Genomic DNA, 14,523 nt, shown 5'->3' on the forward strand with positions numbered 1-14,523 from the left:
ATAAATCTCTGCAATACACGCTTTACCGTAGAATGTCATCGATCCGTGACCGCAAGTCATGAGCAACCTCCAACTGCTCCCCACTAATGACACCGCTCTGTTGCAGGATCAGCAGCATCTCAGAGACCCGCTCGGCAACGATATCCGACCCGAAAACCATGCCGCCCAGGCGCACGGTCTCATGGAACCAGCCATTCAGCAGGTACAACAAGTCGTGTGCGATAAATCGGCGGTTTGACCCGTGGAAGGGCGCCTCGTCGGTGTAGTACATCGTCTCCAGCACCGCGTACAGGGATTCGTGCGCCACGCCAAGATCGATAAAGAGATCCACCACCCAGGTTGCTGGGCCGACATTACGCTGGAACTCCAGTGCATACCGCTCCAGCATAGGGACGAGCTCACGGATGGGGAAAATGGTTTCGGACATCCGGAGGCGACTGCCGAGGCTGCGGACTTTGTCGATCACCGCTTCGTAAGGTTGCGGTGAGCCGTGCTGAACGGTGGCGTCATGGACCCCCTGGATCAAGTGTTGCCAGGTGGACTTGACGTCGGCTGCATTGCGATGGTCGGCTTGGTAGAAGATTTGAAGACAAATGTCATGGTAGCTAGCCGAGTCGGCGTATTTATTGAATAGCTGGAAAAAATGTTAGCATGCTTTAAAATCGGATTTGCAGGGCAAACCCCAGAATGCGGAACTTACTGTACTAATGTCCATCACTGGTCCATCGACTTCGCGCAGGATCTCGGGTTTCCGCTCGGGGAGAATCCGGTCGTCATCCTTGAGTCTTTGAAGTAGGTCATCCTGAATATTGGCCACATCAATGAGGTTCGAAATCTCTTGCAGCAGTCGCTGCCTTGACTGACGCCCAACATCCGGTGTGAAAATGGAAGCGTTCGCGCGGGCTTGACCAAGGTACTCAATACGCCGACTCAATGGCAACACGAAAGCACTATTGGCCAGGTGAAACTGAACCTGTGCAGTCTCGAAAAATCGTTGGGACTGGGCATAGAAGCGCCAGAGTAGATCAGCATGGCCCAGATCATCGTTCGACTTGCGCTGGAGGTAGGTGACCACAAAGGGCGATTGGGTCTGCAGCAAGCGATCGTTCCAGCCCTGCTCGAGGTACCAGTCGTACAAACTCGTCAGGAATACCTCATCGGTGGAATCGGAGATCACGCCATAGGCCTCGTTTTGGCGTTTGGCAATTGTGGTCAGCTGGCCATCAATGAGACCGGGATCAGATGCAGCCAATTTGTCAACCGCAAGCACGACTTTGAAGATGAGGTCGTAGCACTGTTTGCGGAAATAAAAGTATTCCTTACGGGGGTCCTGGGTAGTTGTGAGCGTCAGCGAGCGCTGGGATCCATAGGGAAAAAGGGGGATAAGCACCTGTTCGGGACGCTGATCCATGATCCAGGAATAGGCAAGGTTTGACTTGTCGGACCGAGCAGCAACATTGAGGGCAAGCTGAATAGCACCTAAAAGAAAGATAACAACCCCAATTAGTATGAGATAGCAAAGACCAAGGATCACACAGCATACCTGCAAAGAACTGGTTGACAATGAAATTGTCCACAGCCGAAACCAGATAATCCATAGGTAGACATTCTGCCACCTGCTGGAAGAGATGCAGACTCTCATTAAGCAAGTTGCGGCCCAATTCTGTATTAGCACCGGCCTCAGTCGCACGCTTCAGCATCTCTTGTGCCTTGAAAATCACCACATCCTCTGTACTGCAGAAACTGCCACATCGTCGTCGAAGTGCATCAGCCACGGTCTCGACGTTGGAGCCCTTGGCGATGTTCCGGTTGACAATGCCCTTCACGAGTTCCTTGGCAATGTCATGTCCCTTGCTGGAGCTGAAGAGTTCCTCAAAGGTGAGGCTGAGGAACTTTGCTTTCGACTCAGCTGGCAAAGTCGCCACAATCTCATCAACCCGCTCATCAAATAGGACAAGTATAAATGAGATACCTTCGATGGTGTGCGACACCAACTGAACGAGTGAGTGTAGAGCGCGGTGCTCGGCTTGCAGCGCCACTTCTTCTTGCTTGCTGTTTACCCGGGCAAGAGCGTCGGGGCCGTTGAGCCCATCGATAAAGGTCTTGTTCACCTTGAAAAACTCTGCCAATGAAGAGAGATCATGCTGGACAGTCTGCAATTTACTGGAACTCACGGACGCGGAAACGGATTGTGCGCCATTAGGTCCATTGCCCACCTTGGCAATCCTCTCCTTCCAGATAGATCGCAAGAGACGGGCGATGTATAGTGCAATACCCGTGTGTCGAGGAGAGGGCTGCACTGCGTCGAGAACAGACGTTGAGCCATCTGCAATAGCATTTTCATTCAGATGAGCTCGACCACCTTGGGTGATGAAGGCCTGGCGTGCTGCTGCCAGGATGTCCGGATCGGTAATTCGGGTCAGTCTTTGGTCAGGGGAAATCTCCATACCCTGGCCACAAGCCACTGCCAGGGCAGTCGCCAGCATCTCGCTCCGTCCATATGTTCTAAGGAAATTTTGGATCTCTCCGGACATTCCCTCGTGGGGATTGCCGCTGCTGCGGAGCAAAGCCGCAAAGATATCCACGAGACGACGCCGACGAATGATATGAACTCCACCATTAGTCAAGATCGCGATCTCAGCAGCCGGGTGGTCGAACTGAACAGCCAGCTCGTTGGTCACCGGCGAAGGCGCCGAAACCAAACCAATATCCTCGGCCTTGCCTCCCAGGTCAAGGATGATAGCCGACTCGGCGGCTTTACCATTGACCGGACTTTCTTGATACTGAGCGACCCGACCAGAGTCGGGGGTTGAGATGAAAAGGGTATCAATCTTTTGTTGTGGATCCTTAGTAGTGAAACAGAAGAAGTAGCCTGGGGAATATCGCTCGGCAAGACGAGTGGGTGAAAGTGTGGTAATCTGACCAGCAGAAGGTAAAATTGTGCCAAGAGGTGAAACAAGTGAGTTGGGGGATGCCACTCCGCTCACGCCGGGGGAAATATCGACAGGTGGTGTTTTGACATGCAGTGCTTGCATGCTTGTGGGAGGACTGGTGGTGGTCGACGCAGGCGCCCAGCTGTTTGAACCAGTAGCGCTGAGGTAGATGCGATATCCTGTCACCGTTGTTGCAACTAGATGATACCGCGACGCTTCTGTGGCTGGCACCGGACTGATTGACACAATCTTGACTCTGGGGTTGAGGGTTTCGTTTGAGGTGATGATGTGCCCGATATTAGAGTAGATATCCAGAGCGCGTTTGGTGATTGCAAGTGTCAGACTGCCCTCAGGTCCCATGTGGAATACGCGGATTGTAGACGCGGAGGAGAGTGTGTAGAGCAAGTTCCGACTGTCGTCAAGTGCCATCTGCACTACATTTTCGGCGGCGCCTTGTGCGAGATTTGTCAGGCTCATCGAAGGCTTAAAAGCCGATAGACGCGAGCTGGTATGGTTGACTCTGCCACAGCGGCCCTGGAACCACCTTTCCTCCTGTTGGTAAGTGACCTCGTGCACATCGGTGTCAGACGACCCTCCAAAGAAAATGCGGCCAGTAGATGCCGATGCTGCGAAAACATTGATATCCAAGCCACGGACTGCTACCGACATCCCCGTGTGATACAAAGAAACCTGGCGACCTCCGCTGGGCGTGTTCTCATAGCCCATCCCCAGCAGAATGATGTCCGCAGTCGTCGCAATGACCAGCAAATGGGTGATCGCAGGCAAGAAAACCCCCGGGCGCGGTTTGGTCAGCTTGACAGCATTGATGCTGTTAGGCTGTTCCTCGAATCCCACCAATTGCGGGTTGGGGTGGGTGAAATCCCAAATGTACAACGCATTGTCAATCGCGACCCACGCGTGGTTTAATTCAGCAAACAAACCCATGCTGGTCGAAACTTGTGCGCGGTTATATTGATCGAAAATCTGGTCGGGGATGTCGTACATCTTGACTTTTTGAAATGGTGCCCATGATTGAGATATGGGGATGTTGTATTCAGACGAGGAGCCCTCTGTTTTCAGGTCAGTCTTGTTCGGACAATGTTAGCTGTGGAATCTTACGAGATAAATAGCTATCAAGGTCTGGATAACGCGACTCGCTTTGCAAGCTGCTATTGATCGTTCGCGCCCCGCGTTCCTCGGTGCTCACTGTTTGATTTTTGGTTTTCGAGGCTGCTGGAGGGAGCTTTGGCATGGGCGTCTGGGCTTCCATCTGCAATGGCGACTTGGCGGGGAGAGGCCGCGCGGTAGCTGGCGCCGGGGTCTGGAAGTAAGCCCCAGGAAGGGGTTTCTGCGGCGTCGCCGGGGGAGATTTGTTGGAAGAGTCGGATACGACATGGCGGCGGTTTAAGAGGGAGAAAGGGACGATCCCCCGCTAGGAATCACAAAGAAGCTGCAGTGTAGGTCGGACGAGAAAAGGAAAGTAAAAGATATGTGGGGGAATGACGATGAGAGAAGGTCTTGGGAGGAGATTGGATTATTCAAGGTCTTTGCGAAAAGCGAGAGAGTCAACACCTGGGAGCGCACAGACCAATTGGGATCTTCCGCCTTCACGCTATTGTTGATTGTCTCCCATTTGCATTGATCCCTCAATTGAGCTTGTTTCTTATTGTCTGAATTGTCTATCAAAATGTTTCAATCAATTCGTTTTTCTTCACGCCTACCAGCTCGTCTGGTACGGTGGAATTCCACCGGTCCGGTCCTGCCACCCTTGATGGCTACTTTGCGGACTGATCTGAAAACTGCCATGAGAGCCAAAGACACCACCAGGTAGAGACCCTTTCCACCTTTTGTTGGGTTCAACAAGCTTATTATTAGACTAAATGTACTTCGCGCTTTGATCTCCGAGACCAACAACGCCGCCAAAACCGCCTCGCCGATTCAGACAGACATTCAACTATTGTCGCTAATCCGGAAACGCCTGAATGCTTCCAAGGATGCGGCAAAGGAGTTTGACGCCGCTGAACGTCCAGACCTGAAGGAGAAAGAGGATGCACAGGTTGTGGTCTTGGAGGAATATGCCAGTCAGGTCAAGACCCTTCCCATCGCTGAGATCAAGGAAGTGGTCATCAACGAGATTGCTGCTATGATCAATGCCAATACGAAGCCCAACCAAGGAATGGTTCTTAAGGCCCTCTTTGCTGCGGGAGGCCCTCTGGATGGCAAGCCAGTCGACCGGAAAGAAGTTGCTACCGAGGTGAAGAACGCTCTCTCTTGAGCTTACATTTTTACCAGATTGTATATTAGTGTCACAATAGCCTCAGTCAAGGGCATTCAAATCTCATTTATAATTGACAGGAATAACGAATCCCAAATTCCACACCAACTCCAGCCTGGAATATTCACGAGCAGAAGAAAGCTACACCTCCAAGAGACGTCATCAGAACACCCAACCACCACCATCGGTCAGGATTGATCAGCTGTTCTCTTGCGCTCAGCTGGAATCCTGACGTTGACGATAGTTCTCGCTTTCGCTTATTCCCTGTTGGCATGGGGTTCAATGTGGTGGTAGGGAGCATCTTTGGTGGCTGGTAGGCGAGGAACATGGGATTGACGACTGAACCATCCACCCTAGTCAAATCGAGGCGTTTCATGCGATTGAACCTGTCAACATCCACGGAGAACTCCTGTATGCTGTCAGAATAAGCTGGCGGAGAGGGAAAAAAATGAAAGAGATGTACCTTGAACTCCTCGGTGGTGTTATATCGTGTGTAGTGACCTGACTCCTTCCGACAGGGGTCGGACAGTAGCTGACGACCATCGACAGCAATTGGAGTCAATACCAAAGTTCCGTTGCCAAACACAGTATAAACCCCATGTTGCCATTGCATTATCCCTCCTGGGCATGATGGGTCGGTGGCTGTTCAATATTAATACGGCGCCGAGATCTATATCCATGGTGTACTGACGATTTGAGATTGCCCGATAGTATGCGGATTCATAATTTCCATCATCATCAAATGAATATGAAATGCCCGTTAGATTCGGCTCGAGTAGCCTGTCGTTGAGCGGATCGTAGAATCCCTATGCACGTTAGTCTCAAAAGCTGTATACTATAGTAGCTCCACATACTGGACCAGTAAGAACATCACGAGATTTGGTAGTCCATGTTCCAAATAAGTCATTTGCATTTGCCAAAGCGGCTGTGACTAAAAGATAAATCAAAAACATCTTAGTTGACAAGAGGAAAATGTACAGAAAGGGAGTATTTGAAGGGCGCCCTTTATTGGGGGTGGAGACAACATTCCTGGGAAGGGATCAAATTTGGATGGGATATTAGTTGCGAACAAGTTATGCACTGGTTAGTGTAGTGTATGTATCACTCTGGAGCTTATTATTGAGTCAACTGGTACTCTATAATATAACATCCTAGATGGACTTTTTGATCGGATCATTAGAAAATTACTAGGAACCCCAGTTCGGCCGGGCAGGACCTTTTTTTTGAACCCTTGTTCTTCAGATGTCAAATTATTTTTTTACTTATACTTTATTCGCAGTGTTATAGACAGAACACATTAATAACTAGCTATAGAAGTATAGCTAATAATGGGAATAATACGAAGTAGACATACCGGGGTTAATATGACTCTACGGGAATATATACCAAGGCGGTAAAAAGCATAACCCGTAGGACCTTTCTACATATAAGGGACTTTCCCGCGGATTACTCTGCTTGTATTTACAGGACTTTAGAATCAACAATTATCCTAGCAGGATGGCGTTCCAGACTGCAAAGCGTGAGCTTCGCAAGAGGATGAGCTCAACTCTGCAGAGTCTGTCTGCAGCCTCAATTAGTCAACAATGTCAGATCGAATGATGGCCCTTGAGTTCCAAGGTTGTACGTGCTAACCTGTCCCAGCGAGCACGGCAACGGCCAAGTTCTTGTCATTGCCCGAATATCAAAATGCCAAAAGCATCGCCGTATACCTGTCTATGCCAAGCGGGGAACTCTCAACAACTGGAATCGTAAGGGATGCTCTACAGCGCGGGAAGAATGTCTACATCCCATACATTCACACCCAGGACAAAACATCCATCATGGACATGTTCGCCCTCAAATCAATGTCCGAGTTTGAGTCATTACAGCCGGACAAATGGGGAATCCCATCTCTCTTGACTACGCAAATCGAAGGTCGACCGAACGGATTGACACAGGGCTTGGATCTTATTGTCATGCCGGGTGTGGCCTTTGACCACGGGTTCCGACGACTTGGTCATGGCAAAGGGTATTATGATCATTTTCTAACGCGATACTCAAAATTGACCCGCAAGATGCCATTCCTTGGTAAGAGTCCCAGAAAAGAAACAATCCGTTTATCCCCGACTGAACTCCATGGTAGTTGCCCTTTCTCTTCAAGACCAGTTACTCTCCGAGGATATTCCCGTGGTGGAGCACGATTGGTTGATAGATGCGATCGTGGTTGGTGATGGTCAATACTTGGACCGCAGGGTGTAGCGCAAATTGAAAATAGAAAAGGAAGAGCGAAAATTCAAACAGCCTGGATCAGAGAAACATTGTCTCCCTTGAGGAGGATCTGGCCTGTTGCGCATTAGTTAGCTGTGTTCTCATGGTGACCCCAGTTTCAATTCCATCGTACCTAGCGGCCGGCGCTTCTCTTCCTCTGTCTTGGTTGCCAGACGTACTTCGACGGCATCGTCAATGACCAGGTTCATGAATTCATCGAAACCCTAGCACAGGTTAGCTCAGATGACAACCAAAACGACAACCCGTAAAGAAACACATACACGAATCTTCCCCTCTATCCGGAAGGCGAGCTGTTCATACAGCCAGACTGAAACGGTGCTGCGCTTCTGCAGGAGACCGAAAATGAAGTGAATCGGAGCCAACAATGTCTTGCGGCCTGCCATGATGTGCGGTTATGTCGAAAGTGATAGCTGTTACACGGGAGACGAGGCGAAGAAAGCTCTGGCGGGCCTGGCAGTCGTCCCGTGATTTGATTACGGTAATACGGTTATCTTGTCACGGCCACCCCATCCCACCTTCAACTCCCCCTCTTCGAACCTATTCGCCTCGTCAGATGCTGATACATTTTTAATACATTGCTGAGCCTTGATTAATCTATTTAGTTCAACATGGCCAGCAAGGAAGCCGGGCAGGCATTCGCCCCGGTCCTGGCGGCCGTCGCGACAATGCAAGGAAATGTGTCTAGGACTGAGAAGACTCAGGCCCATGAATTCCTTGAGAAGTTCCAGAAATCGGTACGACTCTTTGGCTTAGAATTAAGTGGGATTGTTCGCTGATCTTGTGTCTATAGATTGAGGCCTGGACCACCACCCACGCTCTATTACAGTCCCCCGATGTGCCCGTCGAAGCCAAACTATTCGCCGCGACCACACTGAAAGGAAAAGTAAGGGTATTCTCCCCTGAATATTTTCGCCATTTCTAATTGCGCAGATTATATTTGATCTCGATCAACTCCCTCCCGACTCAGTATTGGCCCTGCGAGACTCCGTTCTCAACCTATTGGTTGCCTTTGCGCCAGGCCCGCGCCCTATTCAGACCCAGCTATGTGTGTGCCTGGCCAGTTTGGCAATTCAGATGGTCACATGGAAGGATGTGCTGGCGACTGTTGGAGCAGTGCTAGGAAGCAGTGCAGGGGACTGTGTGCTGGAGTTCTTGAAGATCTTGCCCGAGGAAGTCACCGAGGGTCGCAAAATCAATCTCAGTGTATGTTTGAGTATTGGCGTCCACAAAGGTCTAAGCTGACATCTACAAAAGGAAGACGAATTGTTTGTGAGAACTAAGGAGCTGCTAGAAGACAACGCGGAGCAGGTCATGCAGCTGATGATCCAATATGCTCAGTCGTCGCGTACGTATCCAACAACCCCGTTCCATTTTCTTAACGAATTGCATATACAGGATTCAAAACTGACCACAAACAGCTGCTGCCGCAACCAACCCCCGTCTTCTCGACTGCATTACTTCGTGGTTACGTGAAATCCCCGCCGCCAAGGTGGTTGAGTCACCTCTCATGGACGTTATCTTCAAAGCGTTGGACAACGACATATCTTTTGACGCCGGTGTCGACTGTGTTTGCACGCTTTATCGCGACACAAAGGACGTGGACGAGTCCTTGCCCGTCATTCAAGCCCTTTACCCCCGATTGATGGCACTTCGCCCAAAAATCGCCGAAACAGCCGAGGCTGAAGATTTGGAGGCTTTCAAGGGTGTCACACGAATGTTTGCGGAGGCAGGTGAAGCGTGGGTTGTCCTTGTTGCACGTCTGCCGGGTGAGTTCCAGGGACTTGTTGAGGCGCTTCTCGAATGTTGCGCGCGGGATTGGGAGCGCGACGCAGTGTCTCTGACTTTCATTTTCTGGTATGAACTGAAGCAATATATTACTCTGGACCGGTACACCGACGCTCGAGTCGCCTTCCAGCCTATCTTTGCCCAATTGGTCGACATCATGGTGAAGCACCTCGAGTTTCCCAGCCCGGAAGACGGTGATACCGAAGACTTGTTTTCCGGAGACCGCGAGCAAGAAGAAAAATTCCGTCAATTCCGCCATGCAATGGGCGATGTCCTCAAGGACTGCTGTGCCGTTGTGGGTGTGAATGATTGTCTTGCCAAAATCTACCAACTGATCCAGCAATGGGTTGGCAAGTATGCATCGCAGGCAAGCAACGAGCACGTTCCTCACTGGCAGGAACTGGAGGCCCCCCTGTTTGGTCTCCGCGCAATGGGCCGCATGGTCGACCCCGAAGAAAGCACCATTCTTGGACAATTGATTCCTCTGATCGTTCAGATTCCTGACCAGGAGAAAGTGCGGTTCCAGGCGATCATGGCGCTAGCACGCTACACAGAATGGACAGCTAATCACCCTGAAACATTGGAGGCCCAACTTAACTATGTGATTTCCGGTTTCCACCATTCCTCCCAAGAAGTTGTGCAGGCCTCTGCTCTTGCCTTCAAGTTTTTGGGAACCGACTGCCAGAAGTTGCTTGGTGGCCATATCACGCAGCTGCATGCCTTCTATGAGTCGGTTCTTGACAAGCTGAAGCCCACCAGCCAGGAGGAAGTCACTGAAGGTGTCGCCGCAGTGGTTTCGGTGCAGCCCCATGATAAGATCTACGATTCATACAAAATGTTCTGCGACCCGATTATGGCTCGCATTATGAACCTTGCCAATAATGCGCAGACTGAAGAAGGCCAGCGAGCCGTGGCCGATCATCTACAACTGATCACTATCTTTGTGCAAGTGGTGACTCCGATTCTTGCACCGGGAGAAGAAAACCCTGCTGTCAAATACTGCAGCGAGGTTCTGCCTATTATGGCCACGATTGTCATGAACTTTACGTCTTCTACACCTATTCTCGAGCGAGTGTGCCGATGCTGGCGATACATGATCATCTCTTATCGCACTGGAATGATCCCTCTTTTGCCGACTCTGGCCCAGAGTATCGCGAATGGATTCCAGGCCTCGCGCGAGGGCTGCTTCCTTTGGGCTACGGATGCGGTGGTGCGTGAGTTCTCCGATGGTGCCGAGTACGTGGACCAGGCTACCAGCGATGCCGTTTTCCAGTTCTATGAGCAGCAGGCCATTGCTTTCCTGCGGATCTTGAATGATCTTCCACCTCAAAATCTGCCAGATGTGATTGAAGACTTCTTCCGTCTCTCCTCGAACGCCGTTCGATACTACCCCAAGAAGTACATCACCTCGTCCCTTGCTGTCCCCATCTTCTCCGCCGCCCTCAGTGCTCTCACTCTCCAACAACTCGACCCTCTCATCGCTACGCTTCATTATTACCGGGATCTGTTCAGCTTTGCGTTTGATAAGCCTATGGTCTCCCAGTTCACCAGTCCGGAAGGCCAGCCTTACGTTACCCCGCCCGAGGTTCGCGAGGCCGTTAAGGCATTGATTATCTCCCAAGGCCAGCCTTTGGCGCAGCGTGTGTTGACGGGCATGATGTTCACTTTCCCAGGTGACTGCTTCGCTGATGCGTCGGGAGTACTGATGACGATGTTCGAACTGCTCCCCCAGGAAACCGGGGCATGGTTGCAGACCACCCTGCAGATGCTGCCGACTGGCACTATGAAGCACGGCGAAGCCGAGCGACTGCTAAAGAATGTCTCCGACAAAGTACAATCAGGAGACACCCGCAAAATCCGTGTTCTTCTCCAAGGTTAGTTCCCCTTACCCTTGTTCTTTTATTGCCTCATCTAACCTCACGCAGACTTCACCAACTCGTATCGCCGCCGCAATGTAGCCCCACGCGATGGCCTTGGTCGTCTGGAGGCCACTCGATTCCGATTCAGCGGATGAGAATGTCACTGGAAATTCTTCAGTGCTGATCAGCACTAAAAAAAGAGAACCCCAAGCATTGCACAAAACCAGGCGTCGGTTCTTTGCTATTGACGTGCCATGTGGTACGATACACGATGGGATGGCATGAACTCGGTGTGATGATTAATGACCTGCTGGTACGCCGGCACTGACCAGAACCTTTCTGGCTTTGACATTGCTGCCCCTTCAGGTATTGTACGAGCTCGACCTGTATCTAGGTATTCAATAGTCCGACTCATTTCTGCATTGAGATGCGTGACGCACTTTCTGTGTATGGTCATTTGATTACGAGTAATGAATCTATTGGGCATCAATAATCCATTGGCATATATCATATTTGGTGTGTAGGTGTGTAGGTGTGTAGGTGTGTAGGATATGGATCTACAATTATATAGGCTAAGTCCAGGTATGGAATATATAAAGAAATATAAAGAGATTATACAAACCATTCTGAACAATATATATATATATACACTATAGAGTATAGATATAAGTTATATTCCTTATGCTATATACGAGACTGCTATATACGAGACATACTATACGAGATCTATTCGAAGGTCATCTCCACCCCACCGAGATCTCCGCACTTCCTCCCCGGACAACCCTGACTCTTTCGCGCATACTTTGACTCATTTTTGCTCTTGCACTTCGTTGCGTGTCAACACATTCTTTCGATTCCATCAGTGATCGTCGTGCCATGGCATGAAAAAATGGAGATCGACGGTCAACCCTCGAAGAGACGGCGACGCAGTCGCAAAGTTCTCTCCGATCGCAAGTTTGAATGCACCTTCGAAGGCTGTGGGAAGAGCTACTCTCGTGCCGAACACCTGAGTCGTCATGCGCTCAATCATACCCCGAAACAAATTTATCGCTGCGACTTTCCCAACTGCTTCCGATCCTTCGTGCGACAGGACCTCTGTACACGCCATCGTGAACGTCACACCACCAGCGGTTCCCAGCTCCAGAAACGAGATCATTTTACCGAAAATGACACGAAAACCTCCCCGCCTTCCTCGCCTGCTATCACCGCGCCGGAATACTATGTTGGCTCGGAGGAGCCCAAACCTCCCGTGACAACATACCCCCTCACCACCAGAGTCGACAGCAATGGGATACCAGTGGATCAATACTCGGATTTCCCGGCGGTGCTGGACCAACCTGATAATATCATCGACCTCGACTCCATGTCCTACCCGATATTTGGTGGGGAAACCTATAACCGATCACCATTCGCCATGGCAGACGATTTTGCGGCGTGGCTATTCAGCGAGCCACTCACACCGTTGGGCTATGGAATGGTACCACTTGTTCAGAATCAATTCTACGTGAACGAGCCTGCATATAGCAACAGCAACTTCTGCTCGGTGATTCCACAGCATCCGATGAGTGTGACGAGTATTCTGGACTCGGGAGCACCGCCGGCCATTATATCTGAAGGAAAGCGCCAAGAGCTGCTGCACTTGATGTCAACGCGATTCAATGAGTCGGCGTATGAGATGGGTGCTAAACGCAAAGACGCGCTGATGGACGGGGATTTGAATAATGACCGGCATGTCTTGAGCTTGCGCATGATGCAGTCGTACATTGGATCTTATTGGTACCACTTCCATGCACAACTTCCGATCTTGCATCAGCCGACGTTTAGCGCTGATCGTACTCCGAATCTATTACTACTAGCGATTATGGCGATTGGAGCGGCAACATTGGATAAGATTCATGGCCAGTCTGCCACCGAAGCAGCGGCTGATTTGGCTAGCTTCATTGCCTGGCATTTGCGTTGGGAAATCTTCATGGATGCGGACTTTCGGCCGCCAGCTAGGCTCTGGGTGTTCCAATCTCTGTTACTACTTGAAGTCTATGAGAAGCTCTTTTCTACACGCGCATTACATGAACGCGCACACATCCACCACGACACAACACTCACGCTTATGCGTCGAGGTAGTTCGCTCATTGCTAATTCTTCATTTGCCACCCCAGAAGCGAAAGAAGAAGACGAGTCATGGGCAACCTGGATCAAGACCGAAGCGACTCGGCGCGTAGCATTCGCCGCATTTGTGTTGGACTCAACGCATGCCACTATGTTCGGCCACTCGGCCAAAATGGTGGCCCACGAGCTGCGACTGCCATTACCATGTGACGAGGCGCTGTGGGCAGCAACCAGCGCCGCCGAGGTCGCTCGCGTGCAATCCAGTCTTCAGTCACACGGTGTGCGGCCAATCATGTTCCTCGATGGCCTCAAGCGCACACTCAATGGCCAACCCGTCCGGACCAACGCGTTTGGGCGAATTATTATCATGTCGGGCTTGCTGAGCGTCTGCTGGCATCTCAACCAGCGAGACCTGCAGATCAGCTCGCTCGGTGTGGGTCAGACACTCGGCGGACGAGACAAGTGGCGAACATCACTTCTCCGGGCATTCGATAACTGGCGCCGCGACTTTGACGAAGCCCTGGGTCCATCGACCACGTCTGAGTCGCGCAACGTGCTGCATGGGCTGGCCCATATGGGATCCCATGTCGATATAGCCGATCTGCAGATCTTCGCAGGTGCTGGTCGGTTAATGGGACGGTCTATCACAGCGCGTGACTACAGCGCGGCACGAGAAAAGACTGAGAAATGGGCGACCAAGGCTTCGGCGCGGGATGCGACGTTCTACGCACTCAAGTTCCTATGTGCCTGTTTCTTAGACCCGACTAGACAGCCTGGGGAGTATGCTGCACGCGATGACTACCTGTTAAACCGACCGTGGGTGATGTACTTTGCAGCGCTGGTGGTATGGACCTATGGGTTTGCGCTGGATGGACCCTTGCGTCCACCCCCTATTCTCCTGACAGTGGCCGACCGAGAGCGCGACATGCAGGGGTTTTTGCATCGCGTGGGTGAAATCCAGGAACCCCACGAATTGGAGGCTATGCGCGGGCGCAATGGATGTCTCGGTCTGTTAATGATTCTCCGAGACTCCTTTGCCAAACCACGGTGGGAGTTGTTGGGAGAGGCGGCGCGGCTGCTGGACAGCTGCATCGTAAAGCTGCAGTCGTAGCATGTATGATTTATATACCAATGATTATGTTTCTATTATTCTGACACTTTGAAGTGAAGTATGGAGTATACATAGAAGTATACAAGTATACGCCCCTAAATGCCGTAGCGTTGCCCTAACAACCACCGTCGATCCCACACCAACTGCCCCCGACCTTCACCTCCCAATCCGCATTTTTGTTTCCAA

The 14,523-nt window shown here is 51.0% G+C and overlaps 7 protein-coding genes across 7 annotated transcripts; 4 read left to right on the forward strand and 3 right to left on the reverse strand.

Moving 5' to 3' along the window:
- Nucleotides 1-22: 22 nt before the first annotated feature.
- Nucleotides 23-4,203, reverse strand: N7517_005670 (putative non-repetitive nucleoporin; the record flags this gene model as incomplete). Its single annotated transcript, XM_056723400.1, has 5 exons — nucleotides 23-634; nucleotides 701-1,330; nucleotides 1,391-1,479; nucleotides 1,544-4,003; nucleotides 4,053-4,203. 5 exons carry the CDS (start codon nucleotides 4,201-4,203, stop codon nucleotides 23-25), a joined length of 3,942 nt encoding a protein of 1,313 aa, XP_056579650.1.
- A 413-nt stretch (nucleotides 4,204-4,616) lies between these two features.
- On the forward strand, nucleotides 4,617-5,208 carry N7517_005671 (uncharacterized protein; the record flags this gene model as incomplete). Its single annotated transcript, XM_056723401.1, has 2 exons — nucleotides 4,617-4,760; nucleotides 4,809-5,208. Exons 1-2 carry the CDS (start codon nucleotides 4,621-4,623, stop codon nucleotides 5,206-5,208), a joined length of 540 nt encoding a protein of 179 aa, XP_056579651.1. The 5' UTR covers nucleotides 4,617-4,620.
- A 124-nt stretch (nucleotides 5,209-5,332) lies between these two features.
- Nucleotides 5,333-6,235, reverse strand: N7517_005672 (Chaperone endoplasmic reticulum protein-folding; the record flags this gene model as incomplete). Its single annotated transcript, XM_056723402.1, has 5 exons — nucleotides 5,333-5,617; nucleotides 5,672-5,850; nucleotides 5,900-6,014; nucleotides 6,063-6,139; nucleotides 6,187-6,235. The coding sequence occupies 5 exons, from the start codon at nucleotides 6,233-6,235 to the stop codon at nucleotides 5,333-5,335; spliced, it is 705 nt and encodes a 234-aa protein (XP_056579652.1).
- Nucleotides 6,236-6,705: 470 nt separating this feature from the next.
- Nucleotides 6,706-7,446, forward strand: N7517_005673 (5-formyltetrahydrofolate cyclo-ligase; the record flags this gene model as incomplete). The annotated part of the gene is made up of 3 exons (XM_056723403.1): nucleotides 6,706-6,793; nucleotides 6,850-7,275; nucleotides 7,331-7,446. 3 exons carry the CDS (start codon nucleotides 6,706-6,708, stop codon nucleotides 7,444-7,446), a joined length of 630 nt encoding a protein of 209 aa, XP_056579653.1.
- Nucleotides 7,447-7,480: 34 nt separating this feature from the next.
- Nucleotides 7,481-7,859, reverse strand: N7517_005674 (small nuclear ribonucleoprotein E; the record flags this gene model as incomplete). Its single annotated transcript, XM_056723404.1, has 3 exons — nucleotides 7,481-7,530; nucleotides 7,589-7,679; nucleotides 7,737-7,859. 3 exons carry the CDS (start codon nucleotides 7,857-7,859, stop codon nucleotides 7,481-7,483), a joined length of 264 nt encoding a protein of 87 aa, XP_056579654.1.
- A 225-nt stretch (nucleotides 7,860-8,084) lies between these two features.
- Nucleotides 8,085-11,275, forward strand: N7517_005675 (mRNA transport regulator MTR10; the record flags this gene model as incomplete). The annotated part of the gene is made up of 6 exons (XM_056723405.1): nucleotides 8,085-8,210; nucleotides 8,267-8,359; nucleotides 8,407-8,679; nucleotides 8,731-8,821; nucleotides 8,895-11,135; nucleotides 11,187-11,275. The coding sequence occupies 6 exons, from the start codon at nucleotides 8,085-8,087 to the stop codon at nucleotides 11,273-11,275; spliced, it is 2,913 nt and encodes a 970-aa protein (XP_056579655.1).
- A 734-nt stretch (nucleotides 11,276-12,009) lies between these two features.
- On the forward strand, nucleotides 12,010-14,337 carry N7517_005676 (putative C2H2 finger domain protein; the record flags this gene model as incomplete). The annotated part of the gene is made up of 1 exon (XM_056723406.1): nucleotides 12,010-14,337. The coding sequence occupies one exon, from the start codon at nucleotides 12,010-12,012 to the stop codon at nucleotides 14,335-14,337; it is 2,328 nt and encodes a 775-aa protein (XP_056579656.1).
- Between the last annotated feature and the right edge of the window lie 186 nt (nucleotides 14,338-14,523).

The sequence above is a fragment of the Penicillium concentricum genome, assembly GCF_028827145.1.
Source record: "Penicillium concentricum strain IBT 3081 chromosome Unknown utg000002l_segment0_segment0, whole genome shotgun sequence".
Classification (NCBI taxonomy): Eukaryota; Fungi; Ascomycota; class Eurotiomycetes; order Eurotiales; family Aspergillaceae; genus Penicillium; species Penicillium concentricum.